The sequence below is a fragment of the Notolabrus celidotus genome, chromosome 16 (assembly GCF_009762535.1).
Source record: "Notolabrus celidotus isolate fNotCel1 chromosome 16, fNotCel1.pri, whole genome shotgun sequence".
Lineage (NCBI taxonomy): Eukaryota > Metazoa > Chordata > Actinopteri > Labriformes > Labridae > Notolabrus > Notolabrus celidotus.
The window spans coordinates 13,379,050-13,404,292 of NC_048287.1; the positions used below are offsets into that span (position 1 = coordinate 13,379,050).

Here is a 25,243-nt window from a genome sequence, read left to right on the forward strand (position 1 = left end):
TATTGTTCTTTACTATTCTGGTTTGAACATAAGTTAAATATTTACTTCTGAAATGAAGTTAAAGGGAGTGAGTGTCTTAGTAAGGTGAAAGACAACCATAAATGCTGCCAGATAAAAGCCTTTGAAACTCAATTTCCCCAAAAGATACTCCTTTTTTTATCTGATGATGGTCCAAACTGTCTCACTGGTCTAATGGGTTAAGATCTGATGACTACAGATGCCAAAGAGTATGATTGACATTTCATACTAATCAAACTATTCAGTAACCCGTAGTGATTTACAGATGGAGTTACTGTTTTAACCATAGAGTATATAAATGAGCGCTGTTTTGAGGCCAATCATCGGCGGGAGCCATATTGGAAATGCTGAATGCAACCTAACTGCTGTCAAGCTAGTGTGAGGTAAAGAGGCAGGCTTTGAGCCTCCTTGCCAAAAGCTACATCCCTGTCAGTCAAGTCAATCATGTTCTTAAATGGGCAAAACGTATAATCTAGGTATTTGCTGAACTGTTGCGTTAGAAAAAAATTCACCCCCATACAGTGTGTGCCGATAGAGAAATTAGCTCTTCAGACCGAAGCCGTTTTTTGAACCAGGCTGTAAACATGTTTATTATTGCTGCAAAGATCGTCTTTTTTGAATTAGTGTGTATGTGGTTTCCGGTGTTTCTGCAGCCAGCCTCAAGCAGATGCTCAATGAACTGTGGTTTACAACACTGCGGCATGAGCTCCATATTTTGAGACCGGAGGTTGCTGCTTGGTATTAACGCAGGAAACAACAACTTTGTGTTGATCTATAGAGACCTTTCCTTCTAGGCAGATCTCCAGCTACTAGTTTTGAATCAGGAGTTTGGTACAGGGATCATCTTTAATCTTGTTTTTATGCTACTAATTTGACATTCAGAACGTTCTCACAACATTTGAGGAGGTGAGCAAAACAAAGAAAAGCAAATGCAACACAGAATGACTTGTCCATCCATACAGTTTATTTTTTTAAACATGGATTATTGCTGTTTTGACAAAAATGATCCACAGACCTAAGACAGCCATAACTGATTATAACAAGGCAGCAAACAGGCTTAAGTCCCTCTTGTATAATAACCTCCTCCAGTCAGCCTCTAGTTAAAGTAATGGAAACATCCATCAGCCATGACGCTGCACAGATGGAGGAATACTCGAACAGGTTTTGACCTAATGAACAAGTTCTCTTCTAAATCTGACCCTTTTATCTCCAGGAAAGGTCCACATATGATACTGACATCATCCAAACAAAGTGATTCAAAGTGTTTTTTTGCATCAATGCAACAGCAGCAGGTTTAGTGAGGCACTGCAATAAAAGGCACTTTGGTAAATGCTGAGATGAACATAATGATATGACTCTATAGTCTACACTGACACTGTGTCAATGACAGTCAAGATAATATGAGGAAGAAATGTACACTTATGAAAAATATGATATAAACAACAGAAAGAAACCAAGAAAAAATCTACAGGCTCTACTGAGTCCCAAAAGAGGAAGCAGGAATTACAAAGAAGTTCAGGTTAACATGACATCTCCTGATTTATGTCCACCAGGTCAGGACACTTGCAGGCTGGTCTCAGTTCAGTTTTTTATTCTTCCCTCTTTGTGTTAAATTGTAGTGGAGAGGTTAAGTTGTAACCAGAGGTCACCACAACATAGGAAAGTCCATCTTGGTGAAGCCGGGGTCTCTGCGCGTCTCCCAGTATGTGTTGTTGCTCACCCACGTGTCGTCTTTAGATTTCCTGTGTTAAAAAAAAATCTGCTTTAATGATAGTCATATGTTACTTAAATTACAATGATGACAACATAATAAAGTTAATGCTTGGGGTCTCTGTAATGCTCATTATATTCTATTGACTAGCCAGCACCAGTTCAAGTTTCTTGATTTATTCTAGAACATCCCATGTAGTTTTTTCATTTAGCATTGAACAGCATTATGAATTATCTGGGTGTAACTAAAACTCAATGATGAGTAGAGCCTCTGAGGATTAATAATGCACATGATTTGACAGCTTTAATACATCTGATGTAATGGATGGTGACATAAAGATATTTAAGTCGTCTGCAGACTTTCACAGTAACAGACAATTTACTAAAGTAGACTATACTTCAACATCAGGTGATCTCCGACTTTGCAACTGAGTCATTGTGTAAAAAACATAAAAATTATTTCTGATTCATAGACTGTATAAAAAGATGCACATCACGACAGGTTTCCAAAAATGAAGCAGAAACATATGGAGCTGCCTCTACTGACTTGCTGCAGTATAGGTCACAAAACCCACCTTCTCCATGTAAACAGGTGGGACATGAGTCAAACTTTTGCTTCTTTCATTATAGTTAGTTCTTGTCTTGCTGATTCATACCTAAGGGTTAATTTTTTTCTCTGTAGTATAGTTCTATTTAGTTATTTGATGCTGTAAAAAAAAGCCACAAGACGCCATCTAACGCAAACTCTGTTGACAAATGCAGCTCCTGTGGCGCCATGTGCACAAGATTAGCAAGAGTAGAGGAGGAGCGACGGAAGGAAACATAACAATCACTCACAAAGAGGTCTTTCAACGTTGCATGAATGAGAGTAAATGCTTCAAATCAACAGAAGAATATGTTACGCCATGGACTGTGTTAACCTGAGAGATCGTTGTTGTTGTGTCGTTTACTTAAATGTGTGTTTTGGTAAGTGGGGAGTGGGTAGCTTAACACCCTGGCTTCACCTATAAGATTTCAGCACCTGTTGCAAGAAGTATTTTGGCTTCACTTTTGTACAACTGAAGGAGGCAAAGAAGAGCCATTCATCTTTTCATATATTAAATATAGTTCGATTGCACACAGAGAAGCAAGCAGCGTCCTACTTGAAGAAGTGGGGCTGGTGTGTCATGTTGTTGTCCTGCAGCACTTTCCTCCTCTCCCTCTGGAGCTGCTCGATCCTCTGTTTCTGCTCCTCAGCTCCTTCTGTGTTTCCCTCTTCCAACAGCCTGGACAGAGGAGACAAAGAGAGTGAGTCAGGAAAGAAAACACAAGGGATTGAGTTCTGATGGAGCCATTCTCATGTCTCTTCAACATGAAAGAGAAACTCTAACCTTCCCTCTGTCTTAGTAGTGACCTTCAGAGAGCTGTTTGGCTTTTGCAAGTGTTGTCTGACAATATTGGGACAAAATTGGGCATCAGGAATAACACATAACCTTACAACAGTAAACACTTTAATAACACAGCTGCTCTCCAGGTTGAGAAAAGAAACATTTTTCTTTAAAGTAGACATTTTGACTTGTAATAGTGATGTGGGCAATATTTTGAAAAGTTAAAAGAAACAGTCAGTTGGAGGCCTTTTGTTGCATTTCAAGATAACTGATTATTTTGTCCTTCCAACAAAAAATCCTTCTCTCATTCCTCATATTTCAAGTTTGTTCAAGTCAAGAGGTATATTAAAAAAAGCCCTTTATTTATGCATTAATAAACAATACTAAACGTTTGACCTTCATTTAGGCATTGGTCATCACCACAAATCCTGCCCATACAGTTTCTGTGGCTCTGGAAAGTACACAATGAGTGACTTACACCTGAGACACAGATCTGCGTGAAGCCCATCTGCATCTCTCAACTACCTGGAGTGCATCAGGAATGATCGCTCTGACCTCAACAAAGCTTGACTATTTACAAGTCTATGTTATCTTGGTTTTTGCACCCAAACCCATGTAGCTATGTTTTCTATAGGCTATATGTTATATGTTTTTACCTGGCTTCACAACAAATTCCCGCTCTGGGATAAAGAAGTTGAAGTTGTGGTTAGATTTTAAGAGTTTGAGTAGTTTGAATGACGAAAATTAATTACAAACATTCCAATAGGTTTAGATTAACCATCTGTTTTGTTTTGTTTTATATTATTTCATAGTTGGTGTATATTTTGTCTTTTTAACTTGTACTGATTTTTATTTATAACATTTCCAACACTGTATTCTTCTTACTGCAATTTCTTGAGTCTTAGACATTGTATTTGCCTATTTCCTTTTTTCTTTTTTTCAATGTTTTTTGATTTAATAGTTCACATTTTAAGAACTTTGGGTTGTCTGTTTGTACAATAAGTAATTTCTTCACACCCATTGACTGTATAATACTTGAACAGGTCTCCGTGACATCACCCATTTGAAGCAACGTTTTGAAGCCTATCGTCCAAGGTTGCAGAATTGGAAATGCTGACTCAATCTAACTTTGGGTCAACCTAACAACAGACAAAGAGGCAGAGTTGAGGTGGGCCTTAAGCTTCCTTGCTAACTGCTGCAGTGTGCAAAATCTTGACAAGACTCACCTTAAAAAATCTTATTGTATAGGTTTTTGTTCCACTTCAGAAGCTTTAAATCCATCCAAGAACAGGACCCTCCTTACACACTTTTAGACTACTTTGATAAAACAGTAACAAATAAAATATGATGTGCAAAATGTTGTTGACAGACTCATTGTCAACATTTCCCTCAAGAATAAAGAGTGCTGGGGCGCCTGTTTGGTTTGGCATTTAAGACCCCGTGTGCAGAGGTGACAGGCAGGTGGCCTGGGTTTGAATCCATCTGAAGCCCTATTCAATTTACTGTGCCATTGCTCTCAATAAAAGCATAAGGGCCCGCGCCTCCAAAATAAGAACGGAATAAAAGGTGCTGACCTCTGGTCCGGCCTGAAGCGTGTGTCTGTAATGGGAAGCAGCGGTCTCAGGGTGGCGTCCAACTCATTCAGCTCCACTGCAAACTGAGTGAAGCCGTAGTACTGATCCTGGTCCTCTGGCATGGGGTCTAAACACAAGCACACGTAATCAACTTAACATCTGTCACTCACTCAGTTTGGTTGCTGAAGGAGTGCCCTATGTAAAAACGATCTGAATATTTCAGCGATCACTCACTTGCTCTCCAGATGCAGGTGGCAGCAGGCGGGTCTCCTTGATAAATGGAGTCGTGCCATTTTCCAAAAATGGAGTGTACAACTTTTCCTTTAGAATCAGTGACCACGCCCTCTATCTCGTTCACTGTAGAGCTCCAGGATTTTGCCTAAAGAAAATAGTGAGGGGTAAAAAGTTTGTATGTATTTGATGGAAGATAAATATAACATGACATGAGGGCAGACATGTTTAACACTTCTATAAGAAATACAGTGTGACATATATTTTAGAATGTTTGCTCTTGCTGGTGTTTTGAAAATCCAGTTCCTAACTTGTCCAGAAGAGGGCAGTGTTTAGCAGAACATTAAAAATAGTAAATCACACCAAATGAAAGAACATTTGAGTGGAGAGCATAACAGTGAGTCAGGGAGGAATCCGCAGCAATAGTTTCACATGGAAAATGGGTCCAGATTGTCTCTAACATGGAACTATACAAAATATCTACAAGAGAGGCAAGTCCCACCACATATGGACTTCATTCTCTGTGCTTCCTAACCTTAACAAATGTGACTTTACACTGGCAGGCATCACTGTTGATGTTTTTGATGGACATCTCTCCGTAGTGTTCGATCCAGCGCTGACCGCTCAGGATGTTATGGATGCAGGACGTCACTTTGTTCCATTCGTAATGGTCCCCAAACCTGAAGAAACAACACACGGACGATTTTCAAAGCCCTGGCACACCTTCATCCAAGACTGCAAACACTAATGCAGATGCAAACACAACACCTACACACAAGTAGAGGACTTACGCAGGTAGCGTGACATGGGTGGTTCCCATGGGAACAATTTCCATGGATTTGCCCCAGAACTTATTTTTCCATCGAACATCTGAAAAAAAAAAGACAACATAACACACAAAGGAAAAGATGAGTGCTTGTGATGATGAAAAGTGCTATTTTATCCCAATCTAAAACTTTGATGCTTTGTCTGCTCTCTTCAGTAAACAGCAGTATCTCTGTTTAAATCAGCTCTTTATTCATGTGCACAGAGGGAAATGTAAACAAGGCAGCAGCTGACTACCTGACTACAGATAGCTTTTCAGCTGTTTGGATTAAATACCAGACTTTTGGAGCAAGAGTTAAAAAAAACAAGTAATAAAAGTATCATGTGCCCAGCCAGTTGTCATAGACTCTGGAAATATGGCACTAAATAATCATATGAAGGTAAATTATGTTGTGTAGTCTGCAGCATGTGAACAACTCTAAGAAACAACGGCTGTGGCTGCAGTAAATTAACAAAATAAAAGCCCAGACTAAGAGAGGATAAATGGGATCTGGATTCTAAACAAGGCTCTCAGCTGCTCACCTTGCCAAAAGGTGAAGTTCCTTGAATCAGAGTGGCATGCCGACACAGGAGGGTGATGACTCACCTGGGATACAAGGAGAGGAGACACAAGATGAGACAAAAACACTTATCAGAAGCTGTGTAACAATCAAGTCTGGAGCTCTTGAATAATGAATGAGAGAAAAACTAAATGTAACAAGGTGACACTTTTAACTTCTTGCAAGCTTTAAACAACCGCTGCATTTATATTGAGGCATCAGTAAAATGCTGCAAACAAGGAATACACAATCTCACTGCGTTACATGGGATGGATTTGATTAGTCTTGAATTGCTACGACACAACTTCAGAGCGTAAAACTTAAAACTGAACTACATCAAGATCCTAAACATGATTTATACCACTTATCTCATGATGATACTATTTTGTGAAGACTCACATGTGTTGTGAATCACGTTATATCTACCTGTTCAGCGATAAACCTGAAGCCTTTGTCTGGTCTGTCACACTCAAACGTCTCTCCCAGGACGGGGTTAAAGGGTTTACTTCCTGCTCGATGGTAGGTGGACGCATATGCAGATATTGCAAATGTAGCAACATACACCTGCAGAGGAAATCAGAGGTAAATAATTGGATCTGTTACATGAGTGCAGTCTGAGTTTTGGCATGCCTGTCCTCATGAGGTTGTGACATTTCTTTGTTTTCATGCCTGCATGTATGTTGGATTCTGAAAGTGTTGTAAACAGTTTTAAAATCATTTTATGCCTTTGTAAAATGCAAAACATATCAAAGCAGCCAACAGAAGCACACACAGAATATTGCTCTCCCCTGGTTTGCACATGCAGTTCAATCAAATGCTCTTTCTCTCCTCTCACCATGCGCTGGTAGGGATCATTAGTCTGGTTGGCGGAGTCCAGCAGCTCGCTATACTCCATCTCCTCACACAGCCTCTGCAGCGTGTTGAGCGGCTCGTTGAGCTGCACCGGCATTGCTACCTTGGACAGGTCTTTCCCGATGTTGTTCCTCAGGATGTTCCACAGGCTCACGCTGCTGGTCGGGCTGGTAGAGGGCAGCGTGGAGCGCCGGCGGGCCAGGGTTACCACGCTGCTAACTGGAGGGGAGGAATGTGGAGGTACGAGGGGTGAGATGAGAGGGTAAAAAGCCAGACAGAGTAACCTATTCAACAAATATTCTGAAAAATCAATATAAAGCTTCACTAATCTCACATCCCACATTATTCTCACAATCGCATTGAGAACATACTCTCCCAATTTAGCGGTCTATATAAGCGTAAGGTTCCCGGTCACTCCCTCTGCTCCCTGTACCTGTGCTGTGCTTAAAATGTCAACCACAACCTCCCCAGCATCTACCTGCAGACTCCAAATAAGGGGCGTAAGATATTATCTCATTGCTCCTAAAGCTTGGAACACAATGTTCTGCTGCTGCAATAAAAAGTTTCAACTGATACAGCAAGAGTTGTCTGATTGAAGTGAATTCATTATTTTCAGTTTTATCCCTCTACACGAGCTCTATCTTGTAATCAGAAACCAAGAGAATCAAGAAGAGATCTTGTTTTTTCGTGCTGCATAAATTCATTAAATCTTGGTCTTTTATGTAAAACTGACACCATCTGCAGCAGTGAGTTAATGAGGCATGTGTGCAGATGCTTTGTCACATAATGAATGATGGAGTATCATTCTGAGTTTGTCAAAAAGTCTGGAATTTAGCTGCTCAACTCAATGTCCAAACAAGGGAGTCACTTCTAAGATTCCAGTTATTTGTAATACACTTAACAGAGGATAAATAGAGAGAGAGGCTCAGTCATGACCAAACTGAGAAAAACAAGCCCCGCCTCTTTTTGACTGATTAAAGTCTCTGTCAACTCTCTCTGTCTCTGCTAAGAGGTTTCTCACACAGATGAACACGGACACATCACTTGTCACCGTGTTGTTTACCGGAGTTGTGTCTCTCACTGCCTCCTTCGTTGCTGTAGGTATCCATGGAGACGCTGTCACTGACATCACTGATGTACGAGTCATCATCAGATACCTGGAGACACAAAATCAGTGGGGAAAGGTCAGTGGGTCCAAGAGACGGAGGCAAAAACACAATTCAAAAAGTCTAAAACGGTGGGAGCAGAGAAATGAAATGGCAGCTTGTTTGATTTTCATTTTCAGGCGAGTTTTTTTTAGCTGGCTGTTTTTTAGACCATATCTTGATAACTATATGGACCAATTTTCCTTCACCTATACTGTTAAATCAAAAAGTGAACTCAGTCTTGACTCCTCCATTGATTCTAATGTTTTAATTCATTTGAAAGTGAAAAGAAAAAACTCTAAAATGCTTGTCTGCTTCACTCTCATTTCATTTCCAACATCTTTAGGGTTTTGACTTGTATTTAAATACTAATGAAAAATGGAATATCTTGATGCATTTGGCTTAAAAACAAAGAAGAGAAAGATAACAAAGTAGAAGATGTTGCTGCACCTCGTTCTCAGATGAGGAGGAGGAGAGGAGATACTCCTGAGCATCAAAAAACTCAGAGATGGACTCCGGGATGGATGCTCTGCTTTCGTTGGACGTCTGATGGACCAATGAGTGAGAGCCACCCGGACACTCCTGGTAATAACACAAGATGAGTCAGTGAAATTAAAATCAAAGGTTAAGATTTTAGACATATTTGTATGATTTCAGAGTCGCAGAAACTCACAGAGGCATAGGTGCTCTTCTTCAAGCTCATGACCTGCACCGGCTGTGGGGCCTGCAGGTCGATGGTGTGCCTCAGTCGGTCTCTTTCTGCTGCTAGGGAACTAAAGGCTGACTTCAGCGTAGTGTGGACTTGAGAGAGGCACACAGAGACAGGACAGAGTTGTCATGGAAACTATCTTATCATACAGTAGCCAACACATGGAAAAAAAAAGCACCCTTGTTTTTCAGCTCCTCCTGAGCAGATAAGCAGACATCAGATAAGGACTCACTGTTGTTGGCCAGCCTGCAGAAGTCCTCCTGCAGACGTGAGGCATCTGTAGGTGAGTCTGGGGATTCAGGGCAGACCTCCTGGGTGTTGGTCTCGGTGGTGGAGAGGTTTGGGTTGGAGGCGTGGAGGCGAGGGGATTGGGAGGAGATGCAGCTTGGGACCTGGTGGACAAAGAACAGAAAAAGATGAAAAGTTTAAGGATTGTGAACTAGATCAAATTATCAGCTAAAAAAGGATCATCTGCAAATGTACCTGTAGTGTGGATTTGGTGTCTTTGCCATTGTTTTTGGATCGCCATCTCCTTGGTCTTTTCTCCTTTTTGGGGATGTCATAATTAGACGCCTGAGGCAACGCAAACATAGATAATAAAAAAGTAGTGAATACTATGACTTCAAGTGTAAACCTGATCCTCAAAATAGGTGATGCATCCCCAGTCTTACATTTATTTCGAGACTTAGTTATTTAAGTCACATTATTTTTCTCTCACTTGATCTGTCAGCTCATTGGTTTTCAGTCATAGACTGTAAATAAGGAGTGGACACAGCCACTGGTTTAAAAGTTAAACCTCTGTAAAAGCCCTGCATTCTTTCAAACGGCCAGTAGGGGGAGATTTTAGTTATTACTAAAAAGAATCCTGAAGCACTTTTCACAGATGAACTCCTGACATCTAGAAAGTTTCAGAACATTTAGTCACTGATATTTCTAAGGACTTTCCTTTCACAAATGAAGCTCACAGCAGGATATAATTTGTGTCAGACACGCGCGGAAAACACAAAATACTCTGTGTGGTTTAGGTGAGGGAGGAGGAGTAGTCGGTAATGTGTTTGTGTTACTATATTGGAACATATATTAGGTGACCCTGATTATGTCATGTTCAGTACAGTATTAACCAAGTCTAATTACAATGTAAGCTTAGCTTTGACTGAGAAATCCTAAAGTGGTCCAATTACTTTTTTTTAATCAATTTTTGAGACCAAATTTTGAAAAACAAATATGTATATTTTGATGATATTAGGTGAACTCACACAACCTAAAGTGAGCTATCCAGCAGGCCCACATACCTGAATATAAATACGAAGAAAGCCCAAATATAGGATTTTCCCACTGTTTTCAGATGTAGTTCAAGGACCCTCCAAAGAAAATGAATGTTATATTTGGAGGTCATGGGTTGTAATCATTTTTGAACAGGTAGGTTTTTAGTTGTTTTTTAAATGATTGAAGAGAGTCAGAGTTGTGGATGTTTGGAGGGAGAGAGTTCCAGAGAATTGCGGCAGTGATGGCAAAGTCCCCCAAGGTGCAGTGCTTGGTCCAGGTGATGGGGGATAGGAGATTAGCATCTGAGGAGTGGCGTTTAAGGAGGTTGGTCAGGTATGAGGGGGCAAGGTTGCTGAGGGCTCACGCTGACATCTTGCAGACTCTAAACTCAGAGGCGTGAACTGTCAGGGTGAAGTTCGGGAGAATTTCTGGCCTCCTATGTCCACACATGCAGCTCAGTCGCATGTCAGTATATAGTGCATGTGTGAAAAGGGACCTGATCCTATGACATTAGATGATAAAAGGACTCTACTTCTTAAGTGATTAAGCACCACCGTGTATCAAAGCGTACTCTGAATTTAGGATCTCAATTACAAAGTACAAGTCCTCTTCAAACTTACAAAAAATATGCCAAATTGCAGGATTCAAAGAAAGTGGTGGCTGCATTCATTTCTTTCATACAGTCATTGATTTCAATTCAAACCAACAACTGAATCGTTATCCTGTGCTTACTTGTAGTGCACTGATCGCTGGGGCTGAGTAAGTGCGATGAAGGACCTCCATGCTCTTCAGCAGCAGGTTGAGTTCAAGCAGGTATGATTCACATTCCTCCAAGTCTAAGAGAAAAACAGATCATTATAAGATGAAAGTTTGAATGCATGCTGGCACAGTAATGACAGAGAAAGAGACTAAAGATTCACTGCAGGGTGACACATTTCGTAAAAACTGTTGACAGGCAGGGATACAAGGAAAAGAAGACAACACAAACCGACCTTTGCTGCACTTCTCCATGTCCTCAGAGGAATGGAGCCAAGAACTGACTTTAGCCTGGTGGATTGATGCCTGCTTGGTCAGAGTAGCCCTCTGTTTGTGGAGGGGGTAAAGGTACAGAAAGGATCAGTCATATACCATCTCACAGAACTACATCCCCACTGTGTCTGCTTTAAAGTTACAACAAAGACTTTTTTTTCCCATTCCAGTGTTTCATACAAAAGAGCGCAGGAGCGACTTACTTTTCTAAGGGAGTCGTTGAGCGAGGGCGAGGATGCGGCGTGGGGGTGGAAGAGGTGCCTCTCATGGGGATACATGGCAATCTCGTTCTGCCGAAACACCCTGTGATTACGCAGCTTTGACACCCACTCCTCAAACAGCTCCGGAGACTTCACCTGAGACGCCAAGTCAAATTAGGAGCAGAAACTTTTTGACAGCTAAAGAGTGTCTTTGAATGTCTAGGTTTTGATGCAGGCATCTAAGAGCAGACTGATTTCAACAACAGAGATTGTTAAAGTAACCTTCAGGTGTTACCTTTAAGTGATAGATGTTATCCTCTGTGTCCAGGTCGATGCACATGGCTTTCTTCTTGATCGACATGACAGAGAGGCCGACGTCGATGCAGCCATGGAGCTTCCCTTTCTTATGCTGTGAACAAACCACTCTGTTGGCATGTGTTTGTATGGGTCTTAATGCAAAAATGACAGACAGATGGCGCTCTTGAGGTGATACTTACATCAGTTTCATGCTTTGCATACTTCAGGATTCCTTTCTCCAACAAGAAGTATCTCTAAAGTGGAGAAAAAAATCTAACTGTCATTATTCATTCACATTCATTACTTACTTTTAGGTTTCCACCTTTAAATGTGAGGTGTATTCACTCTTTGGTTACATAACAATATGAAAACACCAGTAAAAAAAACTGCAGACTTAACACAGTTTTGTGTTAGTAACAGCACTGTCCCTTGACCCTGCCATTCACATTTTACAGCAGGGACAGAAGGGAAGTAACTGATTGGCAGTCAGGAGAAAGACCAGCTAACAAGCACACCTTGCTCATTTTAAAGTTTAACAATGCGAAAAGGACAAAGTGATAAAGCACTTAAAGAGTTAAAGTGGCAATTCACTCATGTTGCAAGGCAGAACTTTCCAGGTCTGAGCACAGTCACAGAGAAGAAGAAGAGGGGGAGGATGATGAGTCAGGGTTACAGTATAATCAGCTGGGAATACAAGGAATAGAAAGAAGGAAATACAGTGGACCATTACAGTTAAGAGGAGGAAATGTGGAAATAGCTCAGGGTATTAGAAGATAGCAGGTCAGATTTGTGGTTAGACAGGAGGACTAGGATGGACTTATGCACAGAATATCTCAAAATTCAAATGCATTATATAATATCCCTTAAGATATGAGACTTCTTAGAGCATTATGTTTCCTATTTTAGAAACAAGAGTTAGTGTGATGAAAAGTAGGGCTGCACAATAAACCCCACTCTCATGTTTTTTGCAGCATTTGCATTAGAGCATTAACACACACCATTTTGATGAAGCTCAAGCTAGCTGTCAGCTACCCTTTAGACTAACTGGAGCCAATTTGGTGTTGAAAAAATAGTTTTGAATTCCCTCATTTTGGATTCAGGGGTTAGGTGTTGCACACACAGATACAGTGCAAATCATGGCAAATAGACAGACATAGAAGCTGTAAGTTAAAGCAGATAAGCCTTCTTTAGTATTTGTTTATCTGTTGCACTCAAGCGGAAACCTCCGGCTGCGAGAATTAAAGCCAAAGCGGAAGTGTTAAAAAGTGCAGTTTCTTGAGCGTCCGCTTGAGGCTGGCTCTGGAAGTACCGGAAACACACCCATTCAAAAAAAAGCTGATCTTTACAGCAGAAATAAACATGTTTACAGCCTGGTACAAAAAAATGAGTGTAGTCTGGGTAGTTCATTTCTCGATTGGCAAACACTGTACACTGTTCACTGTTAATTTTTTAATAATGCTGCAATTTTGAAGATATTAAGATTACGAGTATTCCATTATGAGAGGCACAGCTGACTTGATTGACAGGCGGGACCACTGTAGCTGTTGGTGAGGAGACTCAAAGCCCACCTCTGTACATTGTACTAGCTCCACAGCAGTTAGGTTGACTTCATCATTTCCAATATGGCTGCCGCCAACGATTGGCCTCAAAACAGCGCTTCAGAAACAGATGGGTGACGTCACGGATACTACTTCCATTATTTATACATTCTATTGTTGCACTCCATATCTTTAGCATGATATTGGACAATTTAATCAACCACTTGACGGATTTCTCATATCATGCATACCTAATGAAAACACTGCAATATAAAAAACAACATCTTTTGTTCCCTTTATTTTGAAGCATTACAGATGTAAACAAGGCCTTTAAAACCTCACACTATTGCTCACAATTCAATGCCTCTTGTTTCAAAAGCAATCAAGTTCAGGGTGAAAATAGCTCTCTGGTTCAATACAAGGAGCAGCAGGGCTCTATAAAAAGACATGCTTCTGTCTGGGGGCTTTAAAAGGAATGCCAAGGCGCTCACCTTATGCCACCCCTTCATGGGCCACTTCCTCCTCTTGAGTAGAAGGCCCTCCTGTCTGTCGGGCTCCTGCATGCTGGCTGGAGCCCCTCTAAGCCCCTCCACAATCTCCCAGCTGTCCTGCAGGGACACACATAGGCAGTACTGTTTGAGTTAGACAGACAGGTGAGAGTCTTTCCCTGAAAGTAGAGCACAATACAAACAGGAAGACTGAACACAATACAACCTAACACACCCCGTGTAAGTGCACTGCTGATGAGACTGGAGTTCTGGTTATTGTGGGAACATTTGTATTCATGGGCTTTAGGCATTTAACAAAATTTAAAGAGAGGGGTTTGCACAAGATAGTGTATTCTTCACAAACAAATAGAAAAAAGGAACAAAAACAGAGAAAAAATATGAAAAAACAAATTAAGACACGCCAACAACAGAAACTCATACCACAGACACACATACCTGGTTACTGTCATGCTTCGAGGAGCCGCTGCTGTCACTGTGAGTGGGTGACGGCGACGTCATCTTCTGGCGACTTGATTGCTTTCTGCCCACCGTCGTCTCGTTCCTGTGGAAACCGCACTAACACAGATCACAGCCGAGCCGCCGGGAGCATCACTCTGACCTTTGAAGGCCACGCCGCAACAGTCAGCACTGCGGAGAGAGAGAGAGGTCGAAACCAACTGATGTCAGTGCTGCAGAAAGGCTTATTTTAAAAGAGAACAGAAGCAGTGCGCAGGAGCAGACTGATTACAGGAAATCTGACAGGAATCACTTACTCACTCTGTCTGACTTATTGTGAGACAGCTGACTGAGGAAATGAAATTCCCCAAATCCAAAGTAGGTAAAGGAAGGAACACACAAACATCCAGGAAAGAACACATGAGACTCTCTTGGATTTTATTTTGAGCTATTACTCAGTTCTTTTGTGATATATTTGAGAGCTCAAGATCACATGTTAACTCAAAACAATGTTTCATAGACTCTTTTTATCACCATTACAGTACCACATAAACACTCTTAGAAGTGAGCATGTGAGCATGAGGAAACAGAGAATTTTCCCACTGACTATCAGAGCAGCAGACTATCATAGAGAAATAATAGAGGTTATGACTCCAGAGGCCTTTACTATCTCCCCCATGTCAGGCTTTGAACCCATCAGCTATCAATAGTATAGGCCAACTTTTCCGGCACTCAGGTGAAGCCAGCAGTTTCCCATGAACAAAATCCAGTTCAGACTTCCTTGTTCGTGCACCGCATTGTTTACTGTCAGATGAACAACTTGAAAGGTGACCGTTTGTTCAGATTAAAAGCAAAGCTAAGTTTCCACTTCAAATATATACACAAAATAAAATTAGCCACTTCTTAATAATTTTTTTTCCTGTTCATCTGTTTCTAGAGAGTCTCAGTTTCACTGTAAACAATGAGTCACACAGAAGCTTTGATCTAGCTTACTACAGCGGTACAAACCTAAAAAGTAAGATGATTTTTGTGGGATTTATTTGCAATTTATTTTTTGATTGGAGGTTGGATGGATTCATTCTGATCAAGTGGCAACCTCCGGCCTCAAGAACTGAAGCCAAGTTGGAACATACACACGGATTCAAAAAAGCCGATCTTTACAGCAGAAATAAACATGTTTACAGCCTGGTATAAAAAAATTAGTGTAGTCTGGGTAACTAATTTCTTGATCGGCACACACTGTGAGTGGGGTGAATTTTTTTCTAATGCTGCAATTTTGAAGATATTAAGATTACGAGTCTTCCAATGAGAGGCACAGGTGACTTGATTGACAGGCGGGAACACTGTAGCTGTTGGCTAGGAGGCTCAAAGCCCGCCTCTTTACGTCACAATCGCTCAACAGCAGCAATAAGGCTGCCACCGCCGATTGGCCTCAAGACAGCGCTTCAGAAACAGATGGGTGGAGCGCTGGTGGCCTAGCCGTCTAAGTGCCCCACATACAGAGGCTACAGTCCTCGTTGCAGGGGTCGCCGGTTCAATTCAAGGCTGGTCGACCGGATACTACGTCGCTATTTTATTCAGTCTATGATCAGCACTAACTTCATGAAACAAAAGTAGGAACCAGATCTTTGTAACTTCACCGCTTGCTACTTCAATTAGTTTTACTTCCCCAATCCTGCCCCTTCTTCTGTCTGCTTTCTAAGATTTCAAACTACATTTTCAGTGTTTATTTCCTAAAATGTTGTGAATCTGACGCCTAGAGACCTCTTTCTGAAGGAACTTTCAGAGATTTTGCCTGATCAGACCTCTTTGTATAACAGTCAAAACCCCTTTGAGTGTCCTACTTGAGCTTATGGTGACTGTTTGTTTGCCCACATGTTTAAAGAGTGTTGTGTTACACCTCTATAGAGATGTACTGTACATGTTTATGGATGTACAGGGCCAGCGGTGCACACCACATTCTCGCTGTGATGTAACATTCATTCCTCATTCATGCCCTAACCTGGTTGTGTACATCTTACCTCTATGTGTGGTCTAATACCACTCCCCTGTGTTCGCTGATACAGCCAGAAGACTAAACTTAGGTGCTCGCATGGACATGTGCTGCAAAACCCTGTCTAGTTGAATTAAAACAAGACTGTATGCTTTATGTGCTCGCATGCAAATTTGTGTAAACTCTTGGATTTTGCATCTAACTTTTCATACATCCTCTGTAAACAGTCTGGTGGTTTTGTGTGTTTTGTGTGTGTGTTTATTCTGTGGTTCCCCAAGGCCTGGCTTACAGTCAGTACCAAGCCCAGGACGTGAGTCATCAACAGGAAAGAATGTGCTCCCTGCTTCGATACCCCTCGACACACCATAACACACAGCTAGCTACAGTCAACAACACTGGGCTAAAAGCAGACTGGACAGCCCACTTACTTCACAGCTCTGGAGCACAGACTAAAAGGACACAACATATTTCAGTAGGCTGATGATGATTAACTTTGGGAGCTTGGATTTAGCTCATCAAGCTGTTGTGTTTTCACACTTCTCAGGCTGCGACATGTCTAGCGACTCGGGCAGCAGCAGCTTTTTAAGGGAGTAAAAAAGTTCAGGAATTCAGTGCACATACCTTAAGCATATTAACATCTGTGTAAATACATCTCCATGTTGTCTAGACTTTAAATATGTAAAACATGATGAACCAGCAGGCAGTGTAGGTGCTCAGGGCCTCCGTGGTAAATCTCGAGCTCTGACTGCATTCAGAGATGAAAACCACCATGATTATAAACACAATAGTTGGTGAGTAAGTGCAGCAGCATGAAGCACCACCTTACGTAACATACTCAGCCTTGCCTTCCAGTCCTCAGCCCCCCTCCACCCCACCCTTTCGCACAACTCAGCAGCAAAGTTTGCAACGAAACACTTCCTTTGAACGAAACCTCACAAATTGTCGCTCCATCTCTGAATAGATCCTGTTTGAAGTGTCACTACTAAACCTCACAACAGGTTTGAAAGCTTGCGCAAAAGCTGCCAGTTTCTGCTACACATGGACTGTACAAAATCTGTAAATGAACCTGGGGGATGTCAGTCCCAGATCCGAGTGCCCTACTTACCCCGCCTGAGTGATTACTGTAGTATTGTACACCACGCAAAGAGCCTCCTGCGCTGTAAGACTAGAAGTGCTGAGGTTTTGCATTCAGACTTACGCAATGGGAGTCAATCATTAATGGCACAACACCTTGTAAATGATCTGTTAAGATGGAAAAGGGGGTCATTGCCACGGCAAGGTAGAGTCACAAGGCTGAAACGAGGGAATAAAAAGGTTTAAAGGCAGAGGGCAGGACAACTTAGAGTGTTTTCCTTTGTTTTGAACCTGAGTCAGCATTCATGAGATCAGCTGATGGGATGGAGGAAGAGACAGAGGGGGTGTAATGGGAGATGGATTGGTTGTGTCTGTGTTACTGTTACCTAAGAGCCTAAATAGATGACTCCCCTAATTGTCCATTTTTATGACACAGCTGCAACAGATATTAGAGTATTAGAAGCTTGAGATGTTGCCTCAAATGCAGGATCCCTAAATTTGCAAGTGCACCAGTTTATGCACTCATCCACTTCCACAGTATACCAGGCTGAAAAACATCCTGTTGTTCACCCACCTTGGTTTTGTGAACGCCATTGGCAACTGATGTTTTGGAGCAACAAAGAGATGATTTCAGGGTAATAACAGTGACGTACTAGCACTCAATGAAGCGTTGCTCAGAGACAGGAATTTATCATGATTTACACTGGAAAATTCCACCAGTCAAGACCAATGAGTATGCAAGGCTCTAGTTACAAGCGGCACAGCATTAGTGTTGCCATACAGGATGTTAGCATGGAGTCCTGCTATTACACTACGTTGTGTTTTGATAAGACACGGCTCCGTTTGATTCCTGGTATCAGAGTCAGAAGTGAGAAGTAAATAATTGTATCAGAGCTGAACTACTTCACGATGGGGTGTAGAACCAGTTTGTAGTGTGAGCTTAGACCAGCTTCTTGTTAGGAGAGCAAAGATGTAAAGTAAACCACAGATGTAAATACACACAAGAGGAGGAAGAAGGCTTTGTTTTTCACTTGTCCTACTTAAAGCAGCCAAATTTGCCTAGTAAACAAAAAAGGACTGTCATGCCAGTCTTTTATGTTCTCTTAAAGGTCTCGTGACAAATGTTGATTCAAGTCCAAACACTAGATCTGTCAGCAAGTGTTATCTATTCATATGGGTCTAGCATAGCTTTGTCAGAATCAGCGTATTATCAAGACCTAAGGAGGCAAAATGTTGGTTTCCCTGATTTCTAATTTTATGATAATCCTGAAATCACTACAGATATATAAACAACTTGTTTTCATTGTAAAGAACACCAAGTCTCTCCTGTGTACCTGCTCCTCTTAATTTGTGACAGACTGTTTGATTTATAAACAGACACAAGAGATGTAAGCAATAGATGTATTATTTTTCTATTATTTTAATTCAGTAATGAAAAGCACAAAAAATCTTATTTTGTTAAGCTGCTCTGCTCCTTAGATTTGTTGAATGACTGAAGCAGAGGCTGCTGACAGGTTTGACACATATATATTGGGAGAAATGTTCCTATATGCCAATACAGATATTCAACTTTTCAACTGTTATCTGCTGATAGTGATATAATCATATTGTGCATCTTTATAAGTATTATTTAGAACATACAATCATATACTGTATGAATAATGGACGTAGTATCCGTGATGTCACTCATCTGTCCCTGAGCGCTGTTTTGAAGCCAATCGTCAGCGGGAGCCATATTGGAAATGCTGAACTCAACGTAACTGCTGTCAAGCTGTGAGGTAAAGAGGCGGGCTTTGAGCCTCCTCGCCAACAGCTACAGTGTTCCCACCTGTCAGTCAAATCAGTCATGTCCTTAAATGGGCAAAACTTGTAATCTTAATATCTTCTGAACCGTTGCGTTAGAAATAAATTCAACCCCCCCTACAGTGTGTGTCGATATAATTAGCTATTCAGACCGGAGCTGTTTTTTTTAACCAAGCTGTAAACATGTTTATCAATGCTGCAAAGATCGGCCTTTTTGATTAGTGTCTATGTGGTTTCCGGTGTTTCTGCAGCCAGCCTCCAGAGGACGCTCGATAAACTGTAGTTTATAACTCTTCCCTATGAGCTTCATATTTTAAAACGGGGGGTTGCTGCTAGCACACAATGCAGAATACAACGCAATGACTGATTCAAAGTTATTTCATTGTTTAAACCATCTGAGCATGCTCCAGTTCCATACTATTCAATTATCTTAGCACTGTATGTATATGTAGCAGAGTATTAAAGCATGTCAGACAGGTAGGACTATAATTCAATCTTTTGAATACCGTTACTGTGAACATCTGTGTTATAATCCATGCACAATCCATAAAAATATTGTATTATCATCCACCTGAAAATAATCCCTCTCTGTAAACTCTGAATTGATCTCCCCTTTAGATTATCACATTGGTGGAGCTATAGCACTACAAAGAGCCATCACATGACCAGCGGTGTTCATCCATAGAAATGCCTTTTAAATTGTGCAAGAAGGCTGCTCTTAAAAAGGCATCAATTAACTCAATCACACAACAATAATTCAACAAGTCATTGACTGTGTCGTTACATCCTTTTTGTGTTGGTCACAGCTACAGGCGACACATATTGTGCATTCACAGAAAGCCCCGTGGCTTGTAAAGCAAAGCCTTGTCTGCTGTTTCCATGACAAGATCTCAAGACGACCAGGCTGCAGCCCGAGGAATTGTCAGGCAGGAGTTTCCAGTCCAGGGACGACAATCACACAGACGTTGACTTTGCAGCTTGTCCATCTGCTTTCTGCCTATACACATACTTCCAACAGCAGGCCTGCCATCTACCCAGTAATCCACATAGCTGTATATCCTCCCTGTTACAGGCTGACTGGGACTGCAAAAAGGTCCTCACACAGATGGCCCATCTGTGACTCTACCTCCAATAAAGCATCTTCCGGTACAGCTTCGCAGAATTATCCAGTTAAAGCTGCACATGATCCGCTGATAATCAAGCTGAGAGCCGGAGTAAGATGCTTTAAATAGACACACATCTGGCGGTATTTTTAGGCTACTTGATACATCAACACCTACATTTCATAGCACACTACATGGATGTGTGGAAGGAAGCACATGGTTTTAGCAGCATTAGCACTTAGCTAATCTGACCTCTGACTTCATGTCTGCCTAAGTGTGTTTTCAATAATGTTTATGTCCTGAAAGTAATACAGTGTATTTCCTGAATGCAGAGAGAGAGAGAAACGGGCGTGAGCATCAGCAAGTGATCAAAGAGCAAACAGCAGCCCCAATCTGCCATTCAGCATCACTTTTCACTCTCACTAAATAAAAGACAGAAAGCAAAGAAGCTTGAGAGCCTGCATGCCCGTACAGTTTTGTCCGATGTTTTGAGAAAAAGATGCATCACAATGATTTTTTCCCCCGGCAGAAACAAGGGACACTTTGTGTTACTGCCCTATCTCTGGTTGCTATGGATACAAAAAGGCAAAGGCGAGAATATATATGCAGTTAGCTTGTTCTGTACGTAAAATCTGAGGGCATAATACATGGGGCTATTTATAGATCCTGTGCTGTTAGCAGCAGAAACGTGATTTCTCATGAGTCTGGTGTCGACCTGACGGCTCGGCTGGAAGTAGGGCAAAGCATCCTGTAACCTTATGAAACCAGAGGAGATCCATGGCGGGCTGGCTTCAGCGTGGACCCTTGCAGAATTAGTCAAAGGCATGCAAGCTCTGTGTTTACCAGCTTTAAAGTGGGTGTTGTGTAAAGGAGAGAGTGACACAGAGATAACCCAGCAGTGAGTCACATCGGCCACGCTGGATGCTTACGCCCGGAAACACTGAAGATGGAACGAGCATTAAGCAACTGATTGACAGGCTTTATTGACTCCTATGGAGCAATCCTCCACTGGCTTGAGATCACACAAGTGCAAAGAGAGCAGCCTGGAAGAGCTCCCACTGAAGGCAGGGGGAATGGGGTTCAGTGGGTTGCACAAAGGCACTACAACAGTGGCAGGGCGCGCTCCGAGCTCTGCTGAGGGCTGAAACATATCATTATGTTCAAAATAACCTGGTCACTTATATTTAGGTTGAAGTGATGTATCATCTGGTCTATAGTGATTGTTGTTGTCATAGAAACGGTCTATAACCCAAAGAAAAAGGTCAATTTAATCATATATATAACAGCAACAGCAAATGTGCATAATCGTGCAAAACGACTTGTATGATCAAAATAATTGTAAATAATAATCTAATGTTTTGCTTCATCAACTCATCTGCCCATCAGACGCTATTTTGCATCCTTTGCCTCACCCTCTTCCCCCGATGTAAAAGTCTACAAACTTTCTAACAGCTTCAGATTATCCAACAAGCCTCCCCCTTCTGTTTTATTTATGCCCCCCTAAAATGACATTAGTGGTGGCAGTTTTTGTTTGCACAAGCTTGAGCACGAGCTGGCAATGTGTGTGTATGTGTGTGTGTGTGTGTGTGTGTGTGTGTGTGTGTGTGTGTGTGTGTGTGTGTGTGTGTGTGTGTGTGTGCGTGTGTGTGTGTGTGTGTGTGTGTGTATGCACAGGCAATCTGTGAATGTCACAGTGATAGTGATGCCACCGCCGCTCAAGCATAAAGTGATCCTGTCTGGCTGAGAGGTGCTAAGGCCAAGTATTGATTTACAGCAGCCAAACAATAAAAACATTCAAGCACCACAAAGGCTTGGAGTAAAAGTGATGAATGGCTCACGATCAGCTGACATGTTAGTGGTTTGTAAGGATGGGAGAGATTTTTGGTTTGGTTTGTATCACTCAGAGAAATTAATCAGAATACAAACAAGGACAGGCTACAGAAGCCCTGAGTAGACATGCAACCTTTGTTATCACCAGATACTTAGACAGATAAGCTTAAATCTTGTGAAAACAACTTAAATTAACTTGTTATATGTTTGGATACATGTCCCCTTAGGGCTTCCGTACAATACAAGTTTCTTGACACTATAGTGATAGCTTATTTCTAGTTCTATCAAAACAAACATTGTATTTAGACCATAAAGATAAGGAGTGCAGTGACTTGCAATAACATATTATGAATTTGCATATGAATTTAAATGCAAATGTATTTTACTGATTAATTGTGGACACAGGAATTCCAATTATGTTATGCAGACCAAGAAATGTCGCAAATAGAAACATTTAAGAGGCTAGTACCAAATGATTTTTGACTTTTTTTTTTCTTGAGAAATACCTGAGAGTTTAAAATTGTTATCAGAAATGCTGTCTATCAGGTTGCTGTTTATATATTAATGATATAGCATCAATAACTTTAGCATTAATAGTGTATGCCAACTGTGAAACCAACCTGTGCCACATGACAGTATCTTTCTCCCATCATTTAATAACACCAGCCGCTGTTACTTTGTGGTATAAGGAGATATTTAATGTACTTCCTCACAAGAGGATCAGCACTGTTCTAAAGGGTGATGAACAGTCATTTCTGAAAGTCTGGAAACCACTCATGTACTATCTTCCTATTGAGGCTTTTAATTTGTTGGCGAAAGGATTTTCTTACTTGACTTGGAAATCTTCTGGTTCCAGCCCTAACAATGGACACTCTCATTACCAATAAGGCTAAACCAGGGCCTGTGTAGTGGCAGATTGATTAATTATGCAGTTTACATCATTTAACCTCGGGGTGTTGTATTTTAATATATTTTTTATTTCTTTTACATTATTGTGTGTTTTTGCCGTTGTCTTCCTGTCTGGATGTCTATCTCCTTTTAGTATTTACATTTTTTTTGTCCCTTTAACTGTTTGGTTCTGTTTATTATTGTCACTGTTCTTGTTGTCTGAAAATTTGATTACAAATGTTATACAAAAAAATAATAATTATAAACACCAGCCTACATCTCCTGTTTACTTTTTAAGATAAAGACATGTCAGAATCCGATATCTGCATACTTTGTGTATACTTGGGATTATGTCTGTGTGAAATAGATGCTAATTGGTTGAATGAAATAGTCATAATGGAAAAACTTTGCTGGCAGAAACCACAGGTGTCCCGTTTGAATCCGCAGCCCAGCTCAGTTAAGTTTCTCTAACCAGCAGCAGCCAACACAGCAGTTCAAAGTTGTCAGCGCAGAAAAGAAAAATGTCTCTTATTCCCATGTGGTAGTGAACGCAACACAGCCTAGATAAAACGGGAAAAGAGCATGCAATGTGTTTACGGAAGCCTGCACACAACAATTTAGAGGCAAATGTCACAATGAAGTCCATTAATAATTCTATCGAAAGCGATATTTCACTTCAGTGCTGACACTGTGAGCGACAGAGACGACCGGAGCGCTGTCAACTCTCAATTCAAACAGAAGCGAGACAAAGCCAGCAAAAACACGTAGATCATTTCACGACAGGTATGAGTATTAATAATGAAAAGGAATGCTTACAGTTCTGCGGCGAGAGCTACAACATCCCCAATAGTGTAGAGACACACTGTACCTGGCTCCGGGGCTTCTGTTCCTCGTTTCAGTGCTCGAGCTTCGTGGAGGAGGCGGGGCTCACCCTGTGGGCAGAAGTAAGTGACGTTCCAGTGAGCCAATCACAGTTGAGAACGTGAAAAAAGGGGAGGGGTTAAGGGCTGGGCGGAAACATTTTTGAACGGACCATGGAATGACGAAGGCAGTATTGACAATGGCTGAAAGATATGATCAAGGTGAGGGTTTACCGGCAGACAATGGAGTGTCAGTCAGGTGAGCTCCAGCTGTTGAAGTTATGTAAAGTGAATCTATCACTGTATGCTAATGAAGGCCTGTTACTGTATGTGTCCCTGTCTCACTCTTACCATTAACCTATATTTGGTTAACAATAAAGATTACATTCATTTTCTAACCAGTTGGCTATATAGCCATTTTGAATATGGTTATGTTCACTCTGCCTTTTCGGATGTCTCACTTGATGGTTTAGCCATCAAAAAACAGCAACTTTAAATTGAAACTCTCTGGCAGCAACACTAATAATCATTTTTTAATTAATTTTATTTATAGACGCCTTTCTGGACACGCAAGGTCACCTTACAACTTAGCAATAATAAAAGTAACACTCAACAGTAAATACATACATGAATACATTAGAATAAAGACACAATACTAGAAAAATGAAAGGGGAGGGGAAGTCATTCCAGTCCCAAAGAGACAGATTAGAGTGAGTATGCTTGGCGGAAAAGGTGATTTTTTTAGGCAGGATTTGAGGGTGGTGGAAGAGGTGGAATTTTGAACATCCAAGGGGAGAGAGTTCCAGAGGCCTTAGGCCGAGCGGCTGAAGGCTCTCGACCCCATGGTGGTAGAAATAGTTTATTAAACTGAAAAGAGCATATTACAGAGGGGTCGGAGGTCAAGTACAGTACTACTCCATGATGTAGCAAGCTTCCCAGTCCAGAATAGACCATTGAATGGATAATAGATCAATCTATCAGTCATTTTGTGCAAAAAATGACTGCAGAAATTAAACCAAGAGGTATCACTGAGTTACTTATTTTGTATCAACAACGTTTAAAAAAACCTTCATTTCATAGCAAAGGAAATCAGCTTCATTGACTTAAAATTTTGGAACATTTGTGATTTATTTTTTGAAAATGACTCAGATATTAGCACCTATTTTGGATTGAAAAGCTTGATCATGAATTAAAATGCAGTTGGTTTTGGAATTACAGTATGTCTTATAGTTTGCCTTGTCTGTTGACAGATTGTTTGGTGCTTTTCCTCTGACGTTCTGATTGCAAATTCTGGCTTTACCCACAAGTGCTGACTGTTTAGCCGAGACGATGAGTAAGTGAGAGAAGTTGTGTGAAATGCACCCAGACTGACTGAGCGAGTGGGTGAACGAATGAGCATGTGTTTATGTGTTTCTACTTTCTGTCTCCAATGAAGTATCCTTTGGAGA

General features: G+C 41.2%; 1 protein-coding gene across 7 annotated transcripts; it reads right to left on the bottom strand.

The window, feature by feature from the left end:
* Positions 1-960: 960 nt before the first annotated feature.
* On the bottom strand, positions 961-23,873 carry LOC117827953 (oxysterol-binding protein-related protein 3-like). Of its 7 annotated transcripts, none has more exons than XM_034704846.1 (22): positions 23,804-23,873; positions 14,245-14,436; positions 13,792-13,908; positions 11,963-12,016; positions 11,761-11,874; positions 11,469-11,621; positions 11,229-11,319; positions 10,969-11,072; positions 9,454-9,543; positions 9,203-9,362; positions 8,935-9,062; positions 8,712-8,843; positions 8,180-8,273; positions 7,100-7,335; positions 6,691-6,828; positions 6,248-6,311; positions 5,692-5,770; positions 5,436-5,580; positions 4,904-5,048; positions 4,670-4,796; positions 2,871-2,993; positions 961-1,760 (listed from the first exon to the last, which is right to left on the bottom strand). In XM_034704846.1, exons 2-22 carry the CDS (start codon positions 14,305-14,307, stop codon positions 1,664-1,666), a joined length of 2,454 nt encoding a protein of 817 aa, XP_034560737.1. In that variant the 5' UTR covers positions 14,308-14,436; positions 23,804-23,873; the 3' UTR covers positions 961-1,663. The 7 variants fall into 7 exon arrangements, with proteins under 7 accessions (XP_034560737.1, XP_034560735.1, XP_034560736.1 ...); XM_034704844.1 differs by having other exon boundaries at positions 13,792-13,932; XM_034704845.1 differs by having other exon boundaries at positions 23,752-23,867.
* Between the last annotated feature and the right edge of the window lie 1,370 nt (positions 23,874-25,243).

Bases quoted from the DNA above. Each gene is read 5' to 3' on its own strand.
- LOC117827953 (XM_034704844.1), bottom strand. From the start codon at position 14,307: ATGACGTCGCCGTCACCCACTCACAGTGACAGCAGCGGCTCCTCGAAG. The intron at 9,363-9,453 runs GTACATTTGCAG...TTTGTCCACCAG, and splicing joins ACACCAAATCCACACTACAG to GTCCCAAGCTGCATCTCCTC. The intron at 5,049-5,435 runs GTTAGGAAGCAC...TATTTTCTTTAG, and splicing joins GTAAAGTCACATTTGTTAAG to GCAAAATCCTGGAGCTCTAC.